This window comes from Oryctolagus cuniculus, chromosome 18, assembly GCF_964237555.1.
Source record: "Oryctolagus cuniculus chromosome 18, mOryCun1.1, whole genome shotgun sequence".
NCBI classification, from domain to species: domain Eukaryota; kingdom Metazoa; phylum Chordata; class Mammalia; order Lagomorpha; family Leporidae; genus Oryctolagus; species Oryctolagus cuniculus.
Window position 1 is genome coordinate 58,026,670 of NC_091449.1, and position 25,266 is coordinate 58,051,935.

The 25,266-nt window shown below is 45.6% G+C and overlaps 2 protein-coding genes across 3 annotated transcripts in view; one reads left to right on the plus strand and one right to left on the minus strand.

Moving 5' to 3' along the window:
* The first annotated feature begins 2 nt into the window (after positions 1-2).
* TERF2IP (TERF2 interacting protein) lies at positions 3-8,100 on the plus strand. The gene is made up of 3 exons (XM_002711734.5): positions 3-827; positions 5,742-5,866; positions 6,906-8,100. The coding sequence occupies exons 1-3, from the start codon at positions 155-157 to the stop codon at positions 7,299-7,301; spliced, it is 1,194 nt and encodes a 397-aa protein (XP_002711780.1). The 5' UTR covers positions 3-154; the 3' UTR covers positions 7,302-8,100.
* Positions 7,586-25,266, minus strand: part of DUXB (double homeobox B) — a 31,931-nt gene continuing 14,250 nt past the window's right edge. For both annotated transcript variants that reach the window (XM_008257635.4, XM_051847298.2), the window contains one exon: positions 7,586-14,698. The gene's annotated coding sequence lies outside the window, so the exon portion shown is untranslated. The remainder of the gene's footprint in view (positions 14,699-25,266) is intronic.

Consider the following 25,266-nt stretch of genomic DNA (forward strand, 5'->3'; position numbering starts at 1 on the left):
CGCTCTCGGCGCGCGGAGGCGGCTCCTGGCGCAGGCGCGCTTCGAGGCTCCGTGGTCGCGGGGTCTGTGGCGGCTGCTTTCTGTCAGCTGTGCTGCGCGTACGGCGCCGCGGTTCTTTAGAGGGCCGCTCCTCTGGTGCCTGTTGTTGTCAGACATGGCGGAAGCGATGGATTTGGGCAAAGACCCCAACGGGCCTACCCATTCCTCGACTCTGTTCGTGAGGGAGGACGGCAGCTCCATGTCGTTCTACGTGCGGCCCAGTCCGGCCAAGCGCCGGCTGTCGACGCTCATCCTGCACGGCGGCGGCTCCGTGTGCCGAGTGCAGGAGCCTGGGGCCGTGCTGCTGGCCCAGCCCGGGGAGGCGCTGGCTGAGGCTTCGGGCGACTTCATCTCCACGCAGTACATCCTGGACTGCGTGGAGCGCAACGAGCGGCTCGAGCTGGAGGCCTATCGGCTGGGCCTGGCCTCAGGCGCCGGCCCAGCCCCGGACGCGAAGTCCGGCGCGTCCTCGGCCGAGGGCGCCGCGGAGCCCGAGCCGCAGCCGCCGGCGGGCCGGATCTCCTTCTCGGACGCGGACGACGTGGCCATCCTGACCTACGTGAAGGAGAACGCGCGCTCGCCCAGCTCCGTGACCGGCAATGCGCTGTGGAAGGCGATGGAGAAGAGCGCGCTCACGCCGCACTCGTGGCAGGCGCTGAAGGACCGCTACCTGAAGCACCTGCGGGGCCAGGAGCATAAGTACCTGCTGGGGGACGCCCCGGTGAGCCCCTCCTCCCAGACGCTCAAGCGGAAGGCCGAGCAGGACCCGGAGGCCGCGGACAGCGGGGGTGAGGTCTGCGGCGGCGCGGGGTGTCCGACGGCCGTGTTGGCGCTTTGGGTAGCACCCCTCTCTGACATCCGGGTGATTGTGCACCATTTCCCCCCGCCCCGCTCCCCCGTTTTAATGTCCTTTGCGCGGAGCTAGTGTTTTGGCATGGCCGTTTACAGGGAAATCGCCCCCTTGCCACCCCACCAGCTACCCGTTTTCTCCTCCAACCGGCTTCTTGGGCGCCTTGGCAGAGCTTTCAGAGGCTCACTTTAAAAAAAAAAGTAAAAAAAGGTCTCTTCTGCTTTGTGGTCGAGTCCGTGGAGGCCTTTTTTGCATACCAGACCCGTTTATTTCCATGCTTTGGCTGAACTGAGTGCGCACTCACCTAAGAGGCTACGGTCGGATTTGGAAGGTCCCTTCCTGGCTTGCTTGCCTCGAGTGAGATTTTGAACTCGCAGTTGAAGTTCAAGTCGAGAGGCAGATGTGATTGGACACAGTGCAAAACTGTAGGGATGGAACTGGTGCCACCAGCTTGTGACAGACCTTTCTGTTCACAGAGGCATGCTGCCCCCAGCTCCTTCGCTTTTCCCGATTCCTTTCAACGCTGTGAGTCCTGGGGAGGTGAAATCGGTTTCTCCTGTCCGGCATGCACAGTAGGAACCTTGTTTTTGATAAAAGTGACATTTGAGATTCATTCATTCAACAGATATTTGAGTGTCAGATACTGTTTTCCTTTTGGGATGTGACAGTAAGTAAGAGGCCCCGCGGTCATGGAGCTTAGCATGCTAGCTGGGCGGTTCGGTAAGTGCTATAGAGCAAAAGACATCAGAGTAAGCGTTGGGGAGGAGGTCGATTTCTATAGGATGGGAAGGGAAGGGCACTGTAATAAATTGTTTTTAAACAGAAAGTAAAGGTCACGAAAGGCTAACCTGGATGGTTATCTGGGGAAGAGTGTTCCAGATAGAGGGAATAAAAAGGAAAAGGCCCCGAGATGGGAGTATGGTTGGTGTGTTCTGTCCAAGGACAACAGTGCTTAGATAGGAGGAAGCCAGAGGGAGAGTTCTAGCGATGAGGTCAGGGCTGGGGTATGGGTGAAGGAGGTCATCAGGTAGGGAGGGCCTTGCTGTTAAGTCAGTGATGTTGGGACTGCCGGCAAGCTGTTTGGAACTTCGGATAGAATTTAGCTGGGTTCAACCTATCTATCAAAATGATATTTTAAAATGTACACACTTTTATTTTAAAAGCTATATGCACAGTTTTATCAATTTAATGTTTTAATTTTTAAGATATTATAGTCAAAGGCTTAATGGCTCTACTACATAAAGAGTTCAACGGCCGGCGCTGCGGCTCACTAGGCTAATCCTCCGCCTAGCGACGCCGGCACACCGGGTTCTAGTCCCGGTCAGGGCGCCGGATTCTGTCCCAGTTGCCCCTCTTCCAGGCCAGCTCTCTGCTGTGGCCCGGGAGTGCAGTGGAGGATGGCCCAGGTGCTTGGGCCCTGCACCCCATGGGAGACCAGGAAAAAGCACCTGGCTCCTGGCTCCTGCCATCGGATCAGCGCGGTGCGGCGGCCATTGGAGGGTGAACCAATGGCAAAGGAAGACCTTTCTCTCTCTCTCTCTCTCTCTCTCACTGTCCACTCTGCCTGTCAAAAAAAAATAAAAATAAAAAAAATAAAGAGTTCAACAAATAAAAAGTAGAAAAGACCATAGTCCAGCAAGAAAGTATAAGGACAGTGGATAATAATTAAATGAAAAGATGTTCATCTTCACTCATATAAAGTAAAAAAAACTTAAAACTATAGTGTGTAAAGTTTATATTAATATGTTTGAAAAAGATTTAAAACAAAGTTTGACAAAACACTGTTCAAAATAATGCTTTTGGGGCCGGCACTGTGGCAGTTAGTTAAAGCCCCAGTACCATTTTCCCATATGGGCGCTGGTTCGAGTCCTGGCTGCTCCACTTCCCATTTATCTGGGAAGTTAAAGCCCCAGTACCATTTTCCCATATGGGCGCTGGTTCGAGTCCTGGCTGCTCCACTTCCCATTTATCTGGGAAGGCAGTGGAAGATGGCCCAGCTCCTTGGGCCCCTGCACCCACGTGGGAGACCTGGAAGAAGCTCCTAGCTCCTGGCTCCTGGCTTCAGATGAGCTCAGCTCTGGCCATTGCTATCATTTGGGGAATGAACCAGCGGAATGGAAGACTTTCTCTCTCTCTGACACTACATCTCTGTAACTCTTTCTTTCAAATAAATGAAAATAAATCTTTTAAAAAATAATGCTTTCATCAGATTTATTTTTAAGATATATTTTTTATTTATTTGAAAGGCACATTTATAGAGAGAGAGAGATCCTCCATGTACTGGTTCACTCCCCAAATGGCTGCAGCGGCTGAGGCTGGGTCAGGCCAAAGCTAGGAGTCAGGAGTTTTCTCCTGGTCTACCTGAGTGGTAAGGGCCCGAGCACCTGGGCCATCCTCTGCTGCTTTTCCCAGGTGCATTAGCAGGGAGCTGGATCGAAAGTGGAGCACCCCGGATTTGAACCACCACCCATACAGGATGATTTTTAAAAACTTACTTTTTCTCTTTCTCTCTGTCTCCTGATATCTCTCCCTCGATCTATCTCTTGCTCTCTCTCTCTTAGGCTCTCTTTTTTTTTTTTTTTTTTTTTTTTAAAGATTATTTATTTTACTTGAAAGTCACAGTTACACACACATACACACACACACACAGTGAGAGAGAGGTCTTCCATTTGCTGGTTCAGTCCCCAATTGGCCGCAACGGCTATAGCTCTGCTGATCAGGAGCCAGGAGCTTCTTTCAGGTCTCCCATGTGGGTGCAGGGGCCCAAGGACTTGGGCCATCTTCCACTGCTTTCCCAGACCATAGCAGAGAGCTGGATCGGAAGTGGAGCAGCTGTGTCTCGAACTGGCGCCCATATGGGATGCTAGCACTGCAGGCGGCAGCCTCACCCAGTACACCACTGCACCGGCCCCACGCTCTCCTTCTCTCTCTTTTCCTTCTTTGCTCCTTCCCTCCAGTCTGTTGGATTTCCCCCAATAAACGCTTTCCCTTACTCTGGTGTTTGGTGTGTTTTGTGGTGGCCTTACATTGGTGCTGTGACTCGGATCCAGGCTCTGCCAGTGACTTTGCTCTCCCTTTGGGGATCTCTGAGCTGCCTTGGGGTCCTGGAGTTCTAGTCACAAAACACACCCCTGGAACTAATAATAATAATAAAAAAAGACTTATTTATTTATTTGAAAGAGTGACAGAAAAAGAGATGGTCTATCCTCTGGTTCACTTCTCAAATGGCCACAATGGCTGGAGCCAGGAGCTTGCTTTATCTGGGTCTCCAATGTGAGTGGCAGGGATCCAAGCACTTGGGCCATCTCTTCTCCTGCTTTCCCAGACACATTAGCAGGGAGCTGGATCTGAAGTGGAGCAGCCAGCGCTGGAACCAGTGCTTGTATCGTGCTAGTATCGGAGATGGTGGCTTATCCCACTGTGCTACAGTGCTAACCCCTAAAGTTAGCTTTTGATTTTCACAAATTTTTTGAAGTACCCTCAGATATTTGTGTTTTTTTTTCACTTAATATTTCCAAGGTTCATCTATATTTTGTGTCAGAATTTCCTTTCGTTTTAAGGCTGAATAATATCACATTGTATATATCACATTTTCATTATCTTTTATCCATTAGTAGACAATTATTTTCATTGTTTGTTATAAATAATGCTGCTGTTTGGGACCCTACTTTCAGCTTTTTTGGTGGATACTCAGAAGTGTACACATTTTGTGTTTAATCAAGTCATTTTATGTTTAACCTTTAAATTTTTTTTTTTTTAATTTATTTGAAAGGCAGAGGAACAGAGAAAGGGAGTTTTGAGGAACTATCATACTCTGTTTCATTTACGTGTGTGTGCGTGTGTTTTAAAGCCCAAACCTGAAACCAAGAGCCTGAAATTCCATCTGGGTCTCCCACGTGGGTGCAGGAATCCAAGCACTGGGCCATCTTCCACTGCTTTCTCACTTTGTTACCAGGGAGCTGGGTCAGAGTTGGTATTTAAAAAAAAAAAAAAAAGAAGAAAAAGTGATATAGCTGGTACTTACCTTATGCCCATATGGGGTGCTGGCATTTTAGGCCAGAGGTGAACATGCTATACAACTCTGGTCCCCCATTTACTTGTGTTTTAACACATACAGATTTGTGTAACCACCACCACAATGAAGGAACAGTTCTGTCACAAGAAAACTTGTTACTTTTTAGTAAATTTTAGTAAGTGGAACATAACATAGTTAAATCCTGAGGCAACAATGTGTAAAGAGGAAACAAGAGGATCCTATTTTGTAAATGCTGTGATGCAGTACCCAGATCTACTTTAAGCTTCTAGGAGAGATGACTTGCCCAAAGTCCCGTTCTAGGTTTACCAGCATCCAGTGACTGAGCAATGCAGAGGAATGAAGTCTCTGCCTCTTTGCTCCAGTGCAGTCAACTCTGAAGGAGCTTCCTAGCTTGTTGCAACTCCTTCACAACTCCTCTCTGCCCACGCCGCTTTCCTTCTCTTCCATAGTGTTTTCCTAAGAGCACTTGCTAATAATAAACTCCATTTTCCTTCTCAGAGAACCAGTTTATGACACATTTTTGTTAATTTGCAAAATCTGTAAATACAAAGCAAAAAACGAATTAAGCTCAAGGAGTATTTTCATGTGTGAGAGCCTGGCATTTGTATCCCCATTTGGGTAGTACAGCTTTTTGGAAGCAAGCATAGAAATTGTTAAACATGCATGTTGTATGCTTTTCTTATCCTTCCGAATCAAAAATATGTCTTCTGAAAAAAGAAAAGTACAGGCTCACTTCTCATCCAGATCTCATACAGCATGCATTGTATTTTTGATTTATGCAAAAGTGTTAATTTATGCTATTCTTTTCTTCAATAGAACCACAGAATAAGAGAACTCCAGACTTGCCTGAAGGAGAATATGTGAAAAAAGAGATGAAAGAGAATGAAGAAGCAGTCAAAAAGATGTTTATGGAGGCCACCCGGGAGTTTGAGGAGGTTGTGGTATGTTGACTATGATTTATTTATGTGTCTTTTCTTTGCTTCCATTATTTGAAACTGGATTTTCCATCTACCTTTGTCACCATCTAAGGCCAAGGAAGGTAAGAGAAATTCAAGATAGGAAGAGAAAATGGAAAGTGGGACTGTTCTGGGCTTATGGTGTGTTTTGAAGCTTTGCTACACAAGATTTTGGTTTTGGTCAGGACAATTTGAAGGGTCAAAGAATAGGGGTGGTTATAAAGTTTACTTATTTTTATGTGTGTTTTTTTTTTTTTTTTTTTTTTTTTCCAAAAGGCAGACAGATCTTTCCATCCACTCTTCACTTCCCATGTTCCTACAGCAGCCAGGGCTGGGTAATGCTGAATTTGGGCTCTTGGAACTGAGTCTGAGATTCTCACATGAGTGGTAGGACCCAAGTAGTTGAGCCATCATCTGCTACTTCCCGAAGTATGCATTAGCAGGAAGCTGGATTAGAAGCAGAGTAGCTAGGACTCAAATTTAGAAGCAGAGTAGCTAGGACTCAAATGCCTGAGCTCTTTGATATGGGATGCAAATGTCCCAAGCTATGATGTAACCACTGCACCAAATACCTGCCCTTAATTCCATTTTTCCATGCAAGTACCATCCATTTTTCCATTTGGAAGTGCCATCGTGTGTATGTATATGCATAATACATACATACATACATATATATGTGTGCATATATACACACACACACATTCACAAATATATCTTCCATATTTGATGTAATATCTAATATTCTGTTGGAATACTATAGTCAGTTATACAAATATATACAAACAGTTGTGTATTTACCACTTACATACTGACACATCCAGCACATACTTGATCTTAGCCAAAAGGCCGAGAAGCGATATCCAGCACAAATAAAAGTAAGAAGGAATGTAGCGTATTAGAGCAATTGAAGGAAGTCCCATGTGTTTGGAGAAAGGGCAAGAGAATGGGAGTTAAGAGACACCAGGTATTGCAAGAGCTCAGAACATGGTAGTTAGTAACTAGTCTTACTCATCGTTTTCTCTAGGTGGAGGAGAGCCCTGATTTTGAAATACACATCACAATGTGTGATGATGCGCCATCTACACCTGAGGAAGACTCAGAAGCACAGCCTGAGGAGGAAGAGGAAGAAGAAAAAGTTTCTGCACCAGAGGTGGGAGCTGCCGTTAAGATCATCCGGCAGTTAATGGAAAAGTTTAACTTAGATCTGTCAACAGTTACACAGGCCTTTCTGAAAAACAGTGGTGAGTTGGAGGCTACTTCCTCCTTTTTAGAGTCTGGTCAGAGAGCTGATGGATACCCAATTTGGTCCCGACAGGATGACATAGATTTGCAGAAAGATGATGAGGATACCAGGAATGCATTGGTTAAAAAATTTGGTGCTCAGAATGTAGCTCGGAGGATTGAATTCCGAAAAAAATAATTGGCAATATAATGGGAAAGAAAAATGATGTGGCAGATGGGACTATTAAAAATTGTGACCATTGAAATTTAGAGAGCTCTTGCATTGACACTTACCTTCTGACCAATGCTGCCATTGCTCTGTGAATTACAGGTTGTAACAAGCAGAGTTGTGTAGAAGGATAAAAAGTCAAAACAGTTGGTATGTGTATTTATAATTGTCCCTGGCAAGTATCAGTGTTTATGAAAGGAAAATCTAACCCAGTGAGGGATTGGTTTACACAATAGTAGTTCTTTGTGGAATTGGGACCCCTGCTGCCTTGGTGACAGGCTAGTGACAAAGTCAGAGGAGGAAATTGGGAGGCATACATCTTTTAGGTAGCATGTATGAAGAACCTCCCCGTTCCTTTTGCAGAAGCTCCTCTAGGTTGTGATAGATTCCAAATCAATAATCTAGAAATATGGGAAGATCTAATCACAAAGTCTTAAACATGAAATATCCCAAATCCTTGTATTCTCCCAATGAGCTCTGATTTTAGACTGCTTTGAAAATCCTATATTTGCTTTGCTGTCCTTTCCTTCAATCCTTTCTCAGTCAGGTCTCCAGGATGTTTCTTTACATACCACTCGGTTTTGTTTAACACTTACACAGAACTCTCAAGAGTCTTGAAGAACAGTCTTACTCTGTTAATAGTAATGTGTTTTTATTTATTGAGAATAGTTTTGTGCTAAAGACTGTGCTAGACTTAAAAATTAGTGGATCACTTCCACTTTGTTGTGTTGCTTTTGTTATTGAAAATAAATATAACTTTGTATTTGAATCTTGTCAACCAGTGTTTCTTTGATTATGTACACAAAACCTTTTAGGTATCAAAACTACTAAGTAACTAATGTTTTTAGCTGTTGTTAATTACAACTAGTTAAGTGCCATTTTAAAACTAGTTGGCCCTTAGAAAGAGGCTAGTTCCCCTGGATGGAGCAAAGAGAAGATCTTCATCAAGGATTAGGAGAAACAGTAAAATATGGTGAAGTACTGAGAGAAGATAGTCAGGAACCAGCAGGTGTTGCAGCAGGTGTCAGTGCTGTGACACCAGTATCCCTCGGGCAGTCACCATCCCAGCACATGCCATCAACAGGAGTCCTCTGTAAACAACTACTGTGGGGTTAATGCCCATGGGAATGGGCTGTGGGGTTAATGCCCATGGGAATGAAGGGTGAGTAGGAATTAGAGGATGCTAATTCTGTACCTCCTTCTGTTGGCCCCCCCCCACCACCTCATTTCTTAATAGTAAATCTTGGAATCATCAGTTGTACTCAGATTCTTTCCTTCGAGCTCACTGCTAGTGGAACTCAGCCTAAGTCAAAGTTTAACTTTTCCTTCTCCTCAGTGTTTTGGAGGCATATCACTCATGCTCAGTAGTTGCCTTTTGTTTAAATGTATTTTGCATTTCATAGGAGATGAGGTTGTTTAAAAATCATTGCTTTAGATATGAATTGGAGATGACACCTAGGATGTCCATACCTTAGTAAGATCACTGTAGCCTGTTGGTTTTACAGGGCCAGATATTCCAGTTTTGTCAAATAATGTGCAAAGGGGCCTGATTTATTGGACTTATTAGCCTCTCAAAACATTTTTAAACCAAAATGCACACCAATTTATGATGCTCTTATAAACCAGTAGCTTTCAAATACAATTTGGTTGTATGATATCCTTGGTCATTTTAGCTGTCCTGCTTGGGAGAAATGTGTGAGAAGACAAAATTTCAAGGGTTTGGGAGCACAGATATAAACGAGGGAAAAGAGTCGCATCTTAGTGCTGATAGCTTTGAGCTATGACTGCATCTGTTCCACAGACCAGTGTTTTAAGTCTTGAAGTCAGGATTCCTTTCCCTTGAAAAGCCAGATTCTTGTTTAGCTTTTCCATTTCTAGACTTCATGAATCAGCTGCTCGTTTTCTAATTGTATCCTGCCTTCCTCTGCCAGGAAATGAGTTCCAACCCTCCCACCAGAAACAAAGACAGGTCTTTATCCTAGGCTTACAGTCTGGGTACCTACAATATGCCCAGTTCCCCATTATGTTAGTTTTCTAGGTCTGCCCTAACCAAAAACCCACAGGCTTAAACAGTAGAAATTCATTTTCTTACAGTTGTGGAGGCCAGAAGTCCAAGATCAAGATGTGTGCAAGTTTGGTCTCTCCTAAGGCCTTGTGCCTTAGCCTGCACATTGCAGCCTTCCAACTGTGTCCTCACATCCGTGATATCTGATATGTTCTTGTTTCCTCTTAGGATGCCAGTTGATTGGAGTAGGGACCTGACTCTTTTCAAAGTCTCTATTTTCAAGTATAGTCATAACTGGAGGTACTGGGAACTGAGACTTCAATTTTTAATCTGTGGCATCTTGGTTGGGTTGAGGAGGGAGGAGCATAATTCTGCTTAAAGAACTAAATTCTGATTTTGCCTGCTAGAGTAAAGACCCCCGTTGAGCCTGCTAAAGCTTCAAGGCCCACCTTAATGCTGATGACTAACAACCCACATGACCAGGACCAATCTGGTACCCCACCCTTGATGTTTCCCATCTGTGGCTCCGAGGCACTAGACATCTAGGAGGATGCAACTGGAAATTGCTGGGTGGGTTTGTCAGTCTTTACTACCGAGTAGAGGGATGTTTTTGGACAGGAACCTGGACTAAACCGAACTGTGCTAAACTGAATTATGACTCTGCCATAAACCAGCCTGCAGCAGTTCTTGGCTTAGCTTTCACTTTTGGGAGGCTGAGTCTAAGAGCTCCAGGAATCACTTGTGCAGTGACAGGGCCTACTGAGACTGCTCAGGTGCCTTTTTGGAAGCTCTCCATGAGTGGGAAAAAGTGGGCACCTACTGGCGGGTGCATGGTCACTGAGTGTCCTTTGCAGTGCCCTGGAACCCAGCCTTACAGGATTTCTGGCTGGCAGCACCTCCTCCTGCTCCAGCAAGCCCCTTGTTCATGGAGCCTTAAGGCTGCCATGTTACTCACGTTTTTGCCACAAATACTGGTTCTTTGAAAAGACAAATGTCTGGCATGCAAATCAAGAAAAAAAATTACAAATATAAACATGAAAGACACTGTTATATATGCTCTAGGATTGGTAAAAGAATATTTGAAAACAATTTTATGACAGATTTAAAAATGTAGATGACCATCTACTTAGAAAAATATTATTTCCCTAGACTGATAAAAAGAGAAATGATTGTACTATCATCATTTAAAGTATGGAAACAGTAGTCATCACTCTTACTATAAAGAGATCTTCATACCCAGAGTTGCTTCGAATTTCAAACATTTAATAAATGAGGTCAGTGTCGCTCATGAACACAGATGCCAAAATCTTATACTGGCGACTCTAATCCAGAACCATATAAAAAGGATATGTCAAGATCATATTTTTTTTTCTAAAAATCATACTTTTTAAAAATGAAAAGTCAATTTAAATCACCATATGAACAGATTAACAGAAACCAGTGAGATGGGGGGTGTCCCAAGCAGCATTCTAAACATTTTGTCAAATGCCTGCCCATGCAATAGCAGCCTTTAGACTTCTGTTCAAAATAGTTACTGTGGGGCCGGCACCGTGGCTCACTTGGTTAATCCTCTGCCTACGGCGCCAGCATCCCATATGGGTGCCAGGTTCTAGTCCCGGTTGCTCCTCTTCCAGTCCAGCTCTCTGCTGTGGGGGATGGCCCAAGTGCTTTGGCCCCTGCACCTACATGGGAGACCGGGAAGAAGCACCTGGCTCCTGGCTTTGGATCGGCACAGCGCCGGCCATGGCGGCCATTTGGGGAGTGAACCAATGGAAGGAAGACCTTTCTCTCTGTCTCTCTCTATAATTCTACCTGTCAAAGTAAAAAACAAAATAGCTACTGTGGTTCCTTAGTACTCTTGCACTTCTTAATAGGTGTCTTGTCTCCGAGGGGAACAGCGTCTGGTACACAGGCTGAGGAGGAACCTGCTGAAGGAGAAATGGCTTTAGTTTATTGGACATGCTGTTGTTCAGGGGCTGCTCTCGTACCTTTGGATTGGTTGCTTTTGTACTCTGAGCTCTGTATCAGGCTTTTCCAGGATACCATAAAGTAAGGCCAGGGGCTATACCACATGGATGCTGCTGCTCACCCAGAAGGGACCGGTATCTCATGGAGCCTTCCTGATATTTTGGTTTTTGTTGTGGAGGCTTCTGGAGAGGGCTTTGTCCAGGGCTTCTGTGGGTGACCGTGGGCTGGCCTGTTGAGTGCTGTGTCCTGGGGCTGTGTTTACTGGTCCCTGAGCTGGACCTTTGTAGATCCCTCATCCCAGAACTGTTCTGTTTGAGCCTTGGATTTCTCTGAAACCCTTGCCTCCTATCTTGCCCAGGAAGTGGTCATGGTGAGCTGGCAACTAATTGGGGAGGCACCGACTGCAGCTGGGAGGACAAGGGGTTTCCATGAGTTAGAGGAAACGGCCCCTGCAGTTAGATCTGAGGGGAGAGCAACTGCTGTTCTAGCTCCCCGTGACTCTGCCCCGTTGGCAGCTGCTCCTGGAATTATGATGCTTTCTTGATAATTCTGAGGCTGTGGATGCTGTTGCAGATGACCTCGTCAGAAATCATAATTCTATCCTTGCAGCAGTGAGCAAAGCCAAGTGTCTTTCTTTGGCTCCTCCTGCTGCTGCCTCGCTCTCTACTCACTGTGAGCAAAATGGAAAAGGAAGGGACTTGCACATAGGCTTTCTCTGGTCTCATTTTGTCTGTGTCAAATCTCTGCCCAGAAGATGTTGGTGGATGAAGGCCTATTTGTGAGCTGGAGCTGGGAAAAGTACAAGTAGGAGAATTCTTGTTTCCTGTGTTACCTCGGTACTGCAAATCAGAGCCTGGTTGCTTTTGAGACACAGAGTAGCTGGAGCCCACATGCTAAATGGCAGTTCGTTCTTTGTCCAGAGAAGAGCAACCAGCTCTGTCCTGGGCACAGGAGAAACTATGCTCTATGTAGCTGGGAGCTGCAGTGTGGGTGTCCTGATGGTTTAAAAGTGGATGGCCTTGGACTAGGAAGTTTTGTTTCCAAGTAGCAAACATTCTTTGTTTCTCTTCAGGTAGAAGTGTGACTCTGATTTTGGAAACATTTCTAAAGGGAAAAGATATTTTTAACGGGCTTACTTATCTGATTATATTCTTCCATGTGTTTCCTTGATGTAGGAGGATTTTTCTGCTTAAGCCTCTATTCAGCAGGGTCCCTAACTACATTCTGATGCTAAGTATGTGAAATATAAAGAAATCTTCCCCAGGACTGCAGGTTGTGCATTGTACATTTCTAGAACCATAACCTCCCTGACTGGAGACACTGAACCTGTGGTTTACATTCAAACCATAGCTGTTCTGAATCTCGTTCTGAACTGTTAGTGACACATCTATGGTCTCTCCCACTTTATGCTATAGGAAGCTCCCAGCTGTCTCATCAAAAATACATTCTTCCCACAACTCTATGATTTTACTCAAATTACTCCACTAAGGTGCAATAATGAAATACTTTCAGATATCCTACACTCTGTTTGTTATTCATAATTCCTAAATACATTGGATTCAAAGTCAAGTGAGTCATTTAAGTCAATTGAGTCATTGTGTGGTCATATATGTGTTGTATGACCTTAACCATTCCATTTAACTTCTTTAATCGTCACTTTTTTCCCTCTCAAAGGAGGGTGATATATGTCTTCCAGATTTCCAGGGCTTTGAGTCAGGCAGAGATGAGGAAATGCTTCTGTATATCCACACTATCCCAATAAGCTATGGTTTGAATGAAAGAGGATTCTTGTAGTTAGGGCAATGGAATCTGTTAGTTGCATAAAATGATTTCAGGAAACTCTTGTTTTTGTATTTCCATTTCCGTGCCACTGCATTCAGCATTGCTTGGCCATCAATAGCACTGAAACTACAAGGATCTTAATCTACACCAATATGATTTTTTATGTGTGACTGCACAATAAGCTAGGAGCCCCCGAACACACTCTTCTCACAGTGACTATAACATTGAGAATTATACCTGTTTTAGAGAAAGCTGAGGTGTAGGAGTGATTGGTTCATACAGCAATTAGTTACAAGGCACCTATCACTCTGTAAGGGCCTATGCCAGATACTGGGGCACCAGCAATACTCTCAAATTGAATCTCGAATTGTATCCTGTGGCACCAGTATCCCATATGGGCAGTGTTTCATGTCCCAGCTGCTCCTCTTCTGATCCAGTTCTGTGCTTAAGGCCTGGGAAAGCAGTGGAAGATGACTCAAGTGCTTGGGCCCCTGCACCGGTGTGGGAGACATTGAAGAAGCTCCTGGTTTCGGATTGGCCCAGCTCTGGCCGTTGTGGCCATTTGGGGAGTAAACCAACGAATGGAAGACCTCTGTCTCTCCCTCTCTCTGTATGGTTTAAAAGCGGGTGTCTGTAACTCTACCTCTCAAAGAAATAAATAAAATCTTTAAAAACTAATTGTGTCTCCAGCCAAATGTTCAACCGTTCACTTAATATCTCCGCTTGAATGCTTATCTGGCATTTAAAACTTCATATGTCCGAAGAATAACTTCCAGTTTCTCTGGTACACTCTTCACTAATTGTGTTATCTCCATACTATAGTCTTAGGTCCTCCTCCTTAGTAAAAGGAACTCCCACTTTCCATACACTCAAGTCAAAACACTGAAGTCGTCTGTGAGTCCACCTTCTGTTTTTCTGCATATCCAATACAGTAAACTGTCACCTCCATCTCTAAAATATTCTAAGAGTCTCATTAGTCCTGTGGACCTGCACAGCCAACTGGCCCACAGCAGTCTCCATCACAAACTGCAATAGCTGCTTAGCCACTGCCTCAAGTTTGCCTCACTGAAGACTAGTTTTGCAGCGCCCTTTTACAACCATGTTCCACATGAGCAGCAGGGACCCAAGCACTACGCTGCCTTCCCCTGTTTTCGCAGGTGCACTAGCAGAAAGTTGGAATGGAAGCGGTGTGGCTGGGACTTGAACCAGCACTCTACACAGGATACCAGCATGGGAAGCCGCAGCTTAGCCCACTGTGTCACAACACCAGCCCTTGTGCATGAATGTGTTTTGATAGGTTACTTCCATCTCTTTGAGCTCCATGCTTTCCTGCCCACCCTCACAGTTCGTGCCTTCATTGGTACCTGTTGCCTTTAACTTTGTAAGAAACATACATATGAGGTCTGGAACTTACTTAATTACATACATATGACAGTGGAATATTTTGGCCAGTTTTTCTCTGGTTATAAAATCAGGGTAAGTGTTCGGTGTAACCAACTTATGAAGCTTGCACAATTCTTCCTTAGTAAATTTATATGTCAGTCTTTTATTTTTCTTCTTCTTTTCTTTGTTTCTCTAATGTTGTCATGATCATCCTCTTTAGCTGGGAAACCTGACAAAAATATAAGTAGGGAGACCACTGGAGAATGTTGGTAATAACTAGACCAAAGAAAAGACTTCAAAAAAGTGTTAGTGCAAGTGACTACCCATCCAATAGAATCTAGGCCTGACCTCATAGCAACAATTCATTTACAAAGAGAAGCAAAGATTAGCAAGCTAAGGGTCTATGGGCCATATCTAAGCAGTAGATATACTTTTATGGGAACTCCAGCCATGTCCGTTCATTTATGTATCATTTATGGCTCTTTCAAGATACAGTGGCAGAATTAAGTAGCTGAGGTTTGAGTTTGTCCATGGTCCACACAGCCTAAAATATTTACTATTTAGATTGGAGAATTTATCTTTAAAGCTACAAGTAATTGTAGGAAAATATTTTACAAATCTATTATTGTTACTGTCATGTATCACTTAATAATGGAGGCAAGTTCTGAAAAATGCATTGTTAGGTGATTTCATTGTGTGAAACATTGTAGACTGGCCTTATAGAAAACTAGATGGTGTAAAAGCCTACTATATACCAAGACTCTTTGGTTTAGCCTATTGTTCCTAGTCTACAAACATGTACAGCATATTCTTGTGCTAAATACTGTAAGCAATGGTAATAAAGATTTGTACATGTAAGCATAGTGAAATACAGACAAAAAATACAGTAAAAATGTGGTATAAAAGAAGAACTGGTACATCTGTACACTTACTATGGATGGAGTTTGAATGGAGTTGCAGGACTAAAAGTTGGTTTGGGTGAGTCAGCTAGTGAGTAAATGAATGTGAAGGCCTGGAGATGTTGTATGCTACTGTAGACTGTAAGCACTGGATACTTAGGTTACACTGAATTTATTTATTCATTTATTTTTTATTTTTTTGACAGGCAGAGTTAGAGAGAGACAGAGAGAAAGGTCTTCCTTTTTCCGTTGGTTCACCCCCCAAGTGGCTGCTATGGCCGGCGCACTGCACCAATCCGAAGCCAGGAGCCAGGTGCTTCCTCCTGGTTTCCCATGCAGGTGCAGGGCCCAAGCACTTGGGCCATCCTCCGCTGCCTTCCCGGGCCACAGCAGAGAGCTGGACTGGAAGAGGAGTAACTGGGACAGAATCCAGCACCCTGACTGGAACTAGAACCCGGGGTGCCAGCGCTGCAGGTGGAGGATTAGCCTAGTGAGCCGCAGCGCCGGCCATACTGAATTTATTTTAAAAATTCTAATTTTGGGCCGGCGCCGCGGCTCACTAGGCTAATCCTCCGCCTAGCGGCGCCGGCACACCGGGTTCTAGTCCCAGTCGGGGCGCCGGATTCTGTCCCGGTTGCCCCTCTTCCAGGCCAGCCCTCTGCTGTGGCCAGGGAGTGCAGTGGAGGATGGCCCAGGTGCTTGGGCCCTGCACCCCATGGGAGACCAGGAAAAGCACCTGGCTCCTGCCATCAGATCAGCGCGGTGCGCCGGCCGCAGCGCGCCGGCCGCAGCGGCCATTGGAGGGTGAACCAACGGCAAAAGGAAGACCTTTCTCTCTGTCTCTCTCACTGTCCACTCTGCCTGTCAAAAAAAAAAAAAAAATTTTATTTATTTGTAAGAGTTATACGGAGAGAGAAGGAGTGGCAGAGAGATGTCTTCCATCCGATGGTTCACTCCCCAATTGGCCGCAACGGCCGAAACTGCGTCGATCAGGAGCCGGAGCCTCCCCTGGGTCTCCCAGGCAGGTGCAGTGTCCTAAGGACTTGGGCCATCTTTCATTGCCCTCCCAGGCCATAGCAGAGAGCTGGATCAGAAGTGGAGCAGCCAGGACCCGAACCGGTGCCCATATGGGATGCTGGCACTGCAGGTGGCGGCTTTACCTGCTATGCCACAGTGCTGGCCCTCCATTATAATCTTATGGAACCACTGCCATGTATGTGGTCCATTGTTGACCAAACCGTCATTACGCAGCTCAGGACCATATGACAAGCAACGTTGATCTATGCTGCTTAGATGGCAGAGTATGAGCTACTGAGGGAAGGGTGTCATAGCCCGGAAGGGAGTATGTTGTAGGCTTCCAGGTGCCGTAGTACTCTATCTGAGGCCTACTTCCATGAGTGTGGTTGGTTCCTGAGAATTCATTAAACTGAACAATAGTGAATGTATGCTTTGCTTGTGGTATGTACGGCAGATTTCAATAAAAAGTTCTATTTTTTAATATGAGCCAAATTTTTTATTCATTTCTTGCATTTGAAGTACACTTTAATGACATTCTGGGCTTGAGATTTTCTGCTGTAGTCCTCAACTAATAAACAACTGTGTCTGTCTACTTTATCAGGTTTTCCCTCTGTCATTTTTACACAGGCCACCCCCTTTGCTCCGGTTTCTTATTGTCATCAACCTTAATTAGATCTATTTGATGTTCAACAGAAAGGGCTTCCACCAACTTGACCCACATAGGCTCATAACAGATAGAAGCAAGCAGGCAAAGGTAGGTTTTGCAGCTGAAATACAAAATGCAGGTGTCTAAGGCTTCAGCTTCTTGGTGAATTCCACATCCTGGGTGATCCTGGATGAGGGCAGTCTTACCACCTCTTAGGAAGCCATGCTAATATCCATTAAGTATACCAAACACTTCAAAAAGCTTGTGGGTAAAAAAGGAGTAAAAAAATAAGTTTATTTTGGTGCAAAACACTTTTGAAAGGCAGACAAAGGGAGAGATTGAAGGTCTTCCAGCTGCTGCTTCACTCCCCAAATGCCCGTAACGTGCCTAGGCCAGTACAAAGCCAGGAGCCAGGAATTCCATCCTGGTCTCCCATGTGGGAGGCAGGAACCCAAGTTCTTGGGGCATCATCTGCTGCCTCCTAGGCACGTTAGCAGGAAGCTGTGTTAGAAGTGGAGTTGAGGGGCTGATGCTGTGGTGTAGCGGGTAAAGATGCCACCTGTAGTGCCAACATCCCATATGGGTGCTGGTTTGAGTCCCAGCTGCTCCACTGCCAATCCAGCTCTCTGCTGTGCCTGGAAAAGCAGTAGAGGATGGCCCAAGTCAATGGGCCCCTGCACCCATGAGGGAGACCCAGGAGAGTCTCCTGGCTTCAGGTTGGCACAGCTCCAGCAATTGCAGCCAATTGGGAAGTGAACCAGCAGATGGAAGACCTCTCTCTGCCTCTCCTCCTCTCTCTGTGGTAGCTCTGACTTTCAAATAAATCTTAAAAAAAAAAAAAAAAAAAAAAAAAAAAAAAGTGGAGTTGGGCTAGTGCTGTGGCATTGCAGATTAAGCTGCTGCCTGCACCGGTGCCGCGACTCACTAGGCTAATCCTCTGCCTTGCGGCGCCAGCACACCGGGTTCTAGTCCCGGTCAGGGTGCCGGATTCTGTCCCGGTTGCCCCTCTTCCAGGCCAGCTCTCTGCTGTGGCCAGGGAGTGCAGTGGAGGATGGCCCAAGTGCTTGGGCCCTGCACCCTATGGGAGACCAGGAGAAGCACCTGGCTCCTGCCTTCGGATCAGCGCAGTGCGCCAGCCGCAGCGCACCGGCCAGCCGTGGCGGCCATTGGAGGGTGAACCAACGGCAAAAGGAAGACCTTTCTCTCTGTCTCTCTCTCTCACTGTCCACTCTGCCTGTCAAAAAAAAAAAAAAAAATACAAAGCTGCAGTAATAAGTAATACAGTATGGCATAAGAAGGATATACATGTAGGTCAATGGACTAGAACCAAGAGTCAAGAAATAAAGTGTCACTCTCCAGTCAGTGGATTTTTGACAAGAGCGAGAGTCTTTTCAACAAATTGTGTTGGGAAACTGAATTTTCCAGAGAGGAAAGAAACGAAAATTCATAGGAGAAGACAACATCTTTGGAAGTCTTGTCCTAGAGAATCAAATGGTGTCATTCACTGAGGCTCCCTGCAGACCACACTTCAAGTTCTGGGGCTGGAGCTGGAGGCCGTTTTGGAAGCTTTCTGGGGGATCCAAAGTCCCTATGGTAGGAACGCCTGTGAGGCTAAGAGCTCTTTGCTCTAGATTTTGCCACCAATACAAGTATCATGGTGGGGTTTGTGGCCTCCATTAGTCTTCTGTAGCCTAAGAACAGCTCTTAACTTACTCAGATATTACTAAGAGGAACCAGATGCAAAAAATTTGAAATATAGGATGAGCTAAACATAAAATGTGGCCCTTCTCATATCACCCAGAGTTCATCAATTTCATTGAAGTCTGATGCTTTAAGATTTTGGGGAGGGGCCAGCGCTGTGACGTAGCAGTACTGGAATCCAATATGGAAGCTGTTTCTAGTCCCGGCTGCTCCTCTTCTGGTCCAGCTCTCTGCTGTGGCCTAGGAAAGCAGCAGAAGATGGCCCAAGTGCTTAGGCCCTTGCACCACATGTGAAAAAGTTCCTGGCTCCTGGCTTTGGATTGGCTCAGCTCTAGCCAATGTGGCCATTTGGGGAATGAACCAGCGGATGGAAGATCTGTCTCTCCCCTTCCGTAACTGCCTTCCAAATAAATAAATAAATCTAGAGTTGGCATTATGGTATAGTGGCTAAAGCTGCTGCCTACAGAGCCAGCATCCTAGATGGGCACCTGTCGGAGTCCCGGCTGCTCCACTTCCAATCCAGCTCCCTGCCAGTAAGGCTGGGAAAGCAGTGGAAGGTGGCCCAAGTGCTTGGGCCCCTGCACCCATGTGGGAGGTGGGGAAGAAGCTCCTCACTCCTGGCTTTGGCTTTGCCCAACCTTGGTCTTTGCGACTATCTGGGGAGTAAACCAGTGGATGGAAGATGTCACTCTTTCTCCCTCTGCTTTCAAATAAATAAATCTTTAAAAAAGACTGTGAGCAGGATGGGGAGAGGTTACAAGCAGGAGGAGTAAGTTCTTGTTGACAGTAATATTTTGTATATCAAAACAGGTAGAAGAGATGTTTCTGATCTTCCCACAAAGAAATTATGAATGTATGAGGTGGTAGATATGCTAATTATTCCAATTCAGTCATTACACAATGTATACGTGTATCAAAGCATTATATTGTACCCCATAATTATTTAAACTTTTTGAAATAAAGAAGACTGATTTTTCAAGGAAAGAGTGTCGAGCTTCTTGCACACTTCAGGTCTGAGTTTCCACAATATTTCTAAACAAATCACAGAATATTAAATAGCCACATTTGTGAACTAGGAAAAAAAATACTCAGGCCATTTATATGTCTAATAAAATCTTCAAGATGCCTGACAATTTTTTTTTAGATTTATTTTATTCATTTGGAAGGCAGTTTACAAGGCCGGCACTGTGGCTCACTAGGCTAATCCTCCGCCTTGTGGCGCCAGCACACCGGGTTCTAGTCCCGGTCGGGGCGCCGGATTCTGTCCTGGTTGCCCTCTTCCAGGCCAGCTCTCTGCTGCGGCCAGGGAGTGCAGTGGAGGATGGCCCAAGTGCTTGGGCCCTGCACCCCATGGGAGACCAGGAGAAGCACCTGGCTCCTGCCATCGGATCAGCATGGTGCGCCGGCCGCGGCGGCCATTGGAGGGTGAACCAACGGCAAAGGAAGACCTTTCTGTCTGTCTCTCTCTCTCACTGTCCACTCTGCCTGTCAAAAAAAAAAAAAAAAAAAAAAAAAGAGGCAGTTACAGACAAGCGGCCGAGAGAGAGAGAGAGAGAGAGAGAGAGAGAGAGAGGTCTTCCATCCACTGATTGCCTCTCTAGATGGCCAAAACAGCTAGAGCTGTGCTGATCTGAAGCCAAGAGCCAGGAGATTCCTCCAGGTCTCCCACACAGGTTCAGGAGCCCAAGGACTTGGGCCATCTTCTACTATTTTCATAGGCCATAGCCTGAGAGCTGGATTGGAAATGGAGTAGCCATGGGATGCTTGCACTGCAGGCAGCAATTTTACTTGCTACACCACAGTACTGGCCCTGACAATTCTTTTTGAAACAATTTTATTATGTAAAATTTTATATGAGGGAGTTTTTAAAAATGTAGAAAATGGAGCTAACAGATAAGCTTATTTGGTGGGAAAAAATTTTTTTAAAGATTTACTTGAGCCGGCGTTGCGGCTCAATAGGCTAATCCTCCACCTGCGGCACCGGCACCCCGGGTTCTAGTCCCGGTCGGGGCACTGGATTCTTTCCCGGTTGCCCCTCTTCCAGGCCAGCTCTCTGCTGTGGCCAGGGAGTGCAGTGGAGGATGGCCCAAGTCCTTGGGCCGTGCACCCCATGGGAGACCGGGATAAGCACCTGGCTCCTGCCTTCAAATCAGTGCGGTACGCCGGCCACAGCGCACCGGCTGCGGCGGCCAGTGTAGGGTGAACCAACAGCAAAGGAAGACCTTTCTCTCTGTCTCTCTCACTGTCCACTCTGCCTGTCAAAAAAAAAAATAAAAAAAAAAGATTTACTTGAAAGGCACAGGCATAGTTACACAGAGACAGACAGACAGAGAGATCTTCCATCTGCTGGTCCACTCAAATGGCTGCAATGTTTGAGACTGATCCAGGTTGAAGGCAGGAACCTGGAATTCCATCTGCATCTTCCACGTGGGTGGCAGGGGTCCAAGAACTTGAGCCATCTTCTGCTGCTTTCCCAGGCCCATTAGCAGGGAGCTGCATTGAACGTGGAGGAGCTGGGACTTAAACATTGCCCATAGGGAATACTGGCTTTGCAGGTGGTGGTTTTTACCAGCTACGCCACATCACCTGTCCTGGCGCAAAAAGTTCTGAAATCCATGCATGAAATGTCTTTAAAAGGTTTGTGGGAAATGTGTATTATGAGAAAACTATGCAGGATTTCAGTTTTTTTTCTCACCAAAATAAACATCTTCTATTTCAATTTCTACAAGCTTTTGAAGTACCTTTCAAAAACCAAAATGGAATTATACATTGAAACTAATGTTTCAGTTACTCTTTCTGTCTGTCTAAAAGATAAGGATTTCGTAAACAGCGAACATAATTGAGTTCAATTTAAAAAATTCAATTTAAAAAATTCGTAGTCTCATCTGAAAGCTCCAGTGCCCAATTCCAACCCCAGGGAATAACACCAGTGGAATAGTGGAATAGCCTGGCCACAACCCTCACTATTAAAAGACAAAACATTTGCCCTGACAAAACCTTAATATTGAGGGAATCTGTCGTCTTGCAAAAAAACACACTAGAGCTTCCCACCAAAGGCACTTACTGCTGGAAACCGCGTAGGACCTCTTCTCCATGACCTTTTGCAGTGGTCAGGTAAACCCTGAAGCTCCTATAAGACCTCAGAGTGTGTTAGATTTTGCTTTTTTTGGATTTTGGAGTATTTGCTTATACAATATTTGGGGATGGGGCATAAGTCTAAACACAAAGTTCACTTGTGTTTGTTTCATAAACACTTTATCCCTGTAGCTTGAAGATAATTACATGCAACATATTTAGTGTTCCTGCATTTTGAATGTGACTTGTCACACAAAGTTAGGGACTTTCCATTTGTCACATCATGTTGATACAACGTTTCAGGTTTGGGCTTTTTGAATTAGGAATGTTCAACTTCTACAATGTTTTGTCCCTGTTTTATAACTGAGGACCTTCGAGGACCAAAGGTTCAGCACCTAGAGTTGGCTCTCTGACCCTGCAGACTGACGGCCGGTCCCAGGCCCCTCATCACACACTTATTACAGTGATTCTGTACACTACTGGAGGACTGGGCGTCTGTAATGGTCACAGCTGGTTCTGAGTGTTCGCTCTATCGGTGACTAAAACCTGTATTTTGAACAGAATAAAGTTGAAAGCCCATCATAAAAATGTATAGGTCTAAAAAAGAATCCCTCCAAAATTACATTTTCTTCCTAAAAAAAAAAAAAAAACAAAAAAAAAAACAGCAAATGAAACCCACAGTAGCTGGCGCTGCGGCTCCATAGGCTAATCCTCCACCTGCGGCTCCGGCACCCCGGGTTCTAGTCCTGGTCAGGGCGCCGGATTCTGTCCCGGCTGCTCCTCTTCCAGTCCAGCTCTCTGCTGTGGCCCAGCAGTGCAGTGGAGGATGGCCCAAGTGCTTGGGCCCTGCACCCGCATGGGAGACCAGGATAAGCACCTGGCTCCTGGTTTCGGATCAGCATGGTGCGTCAGCCACAGTGTGCCAGCAGTAGCTGGAAGGAAGACCTTTCTCTCTGTCTCTGTCTCTTACTGTCTACTCCGCCTGTCAAAAAAAAAAAAAAAAAAAAAAAAAAAAAAAAAAAAAAAAAAGAAAGAAACCCACAGTAAACAGAAAAAGGAAAATAAAAAGATCAAAGAAGAAATGGAAAATGGAAAAACAATAGAGAAAATGTAAAAGTTAAACAAATTAGGGGGCTGATGCTGTGGCATAGCAGGTAAAGCCAGTGCCTGCATCTTGACTCCGGTTGCTCCACTTCCTATCCAGCTCTCTGCTATGGCCTGGGAAAGCAGTAGAAGATGGCCCAAGTCCTTGGGCCCCTGTACCCATGTGGGAGACTCAGAAGAAGCTCTGGATCCTGGCTTCAGATCGGCCCTTCTCCGACCATTGTGGCCATTTGGGAAGTGAGCCAGCAGATGGAAGACCTTTCTCTCTCTCTCTGCTTCTTTGTAACTCTGCCTTTCAAATAAATAAATCTTTTTTAAAAAATTAAACAAATTATTTGAAAGAGAGAGAGAGAGAGAGACAGAAAGAGAGATTGATTCACTGTCTTACTCCCCAATGCCTGTAACAGCTGAGGCTGAGCTGGGCTGAAACCAGAAGATAGGAATTCAGTCCAGGTCTTATGCGGGTGACAGGGACCCATCATTTGAGCCGTCACTTGCTGTCTCTCAGAATGCACATTAGCAGGAAGATGGAGGAAAGAGCAGAGCTGGGACTCAAACCCAGCCACTCAGATGGCGGGATGTGAGTGTCCCAAGCGGTATCTTAACTGCTATGTCAACCCCCCCCCCCACCACCAAAGCTGGATTTTTAAGATCAGTGGAATTGGTAAATCTCTGACCAGAATGATCATGGTGTAAGAAGAGAAGACACAAACTATCAACAGTAGGGATAGCCGGCACCGCAGCTCACTAGGCTAATCCTCCGCCTTGTGGCGCCGGCACACCAGGTTCTAGTCCCGGTCAGGGTGCCGGTTCTGTCCCGGTTGCCCCTCTTCCAGGCCAGCTCTCTGCTGTGGCCAGGGAGTGCAGTGGAGGATGGCCCAGGTGCTTGGGTCCTGCACCCCATGGGAGACCAGGAGAAGTACCTGGCTCCTGCCATCGGATCAGCGCGGTGCGCCAGCTGCAGCGCACCGGCTGCGGCGGCCATTGGAGGGTGAACCAATGGCAAAGAAAGACCTTTCTCTCTGTCTCTCTCTCTCACTGTCCACTCTGCCTGTCAAAAACAAACAAACAAAACAAAAACAAACAAACGGTAGGGATAAGAAAAGCAGCATCACCATAAATTCTACAAATATTTAAAGAACAGTTAAGGAATATTCTATACAACTTTGTGGCAGTAAATTCTGTAACTTGAATGAAGCTAGATTTTAGTTGAATCTATCCTCCTGTAGCTTTCCCTCTTCTGTTGTATCGGCCCTCCAACCTTCCCTTTCCATTTGTAGTATCTGAAACACAGGCTGTGACCAGCAAAGCTATAGGAGTGGAGATTTCCAAGCCACTGGGAGTCTAGCCCCTATCGCAATGTGTCCAGGATGCTGGATGTGAAACTTTGGGATTTAACGTTTGCTCTGCTGGCTTCAGTCTCGCTTTGGTCTGTATAATCTTCTATTTCTCTGTTGCCCCTGTTTGAATGGAAATGCATATCCGAGCCTCTCCTATCACTATGTCTTGGAATTATGTAACTTGTGGGACTGGCATTGTGGTACAGCAGGAAAAGCTGCTGCCATGAGGCCGGCATTCCATATGGGTGCTGGTTTGAGTCCCCACTGTTCCATTTCTGATTCAGCTCCCTGCTAATGTGCCTGGGAAAGCAGCAGAAGATGGCCCAAGTGCTTCATGTGGGAGACCCAGAAGAAGCTCCTGGCTCCTGGTTTTGGCCTGGTCCAGTCCTGGTTGTTGTGGCCATTTGGGGAGTGAACCAGTGGATGGATGATCTCTCTTGCTCTCTGTCCTTCTCTCTGTAAGTCTGCCTTTTAAATAAATAAATAAATAAATAAAATAAATCTTAATTAAAAAAACTATGCAGAAATTAAAAAAAATTAAGATTTATTTGTTTATTTGAAAGGCCGAGTTACAGAAAGACAAAGACAGAGGGATCTCTTCCATCTACTAGTTCTCTCCCCAAATGGGTGTATCTGCCAGAGCTGGGCTGATCTGAAGCCAAGAAAACGGAGCTTCTTCCAGGTCTCCTATGTGGCTGCAGGGTCCCAAGGACTTGGGCCATCTTCTGCTGCTTTCTCAGGCCATAGCAGGGAGCTGGATCAGAAATGGAGCAGCCAAGACTTGAACTCTCACCCATATGGGATTCTAGCACTGCAAGAGGCAGCTTTAACAGCTATGCCACAGCACAGGCCCCTCCAAAATTTTTTTTAGAGTACTTAACTTGTTTTTTATTATATAGTTTCACAGCTAGTAGAGTTTGTCTTGAGTCTCAGATGAAACTTTTAAATGTATTTTATTTAATTGAAAGGCAGAATGACAGAGAGAGAGGGACAGAGAAAGATTTTCCGTCTGCTG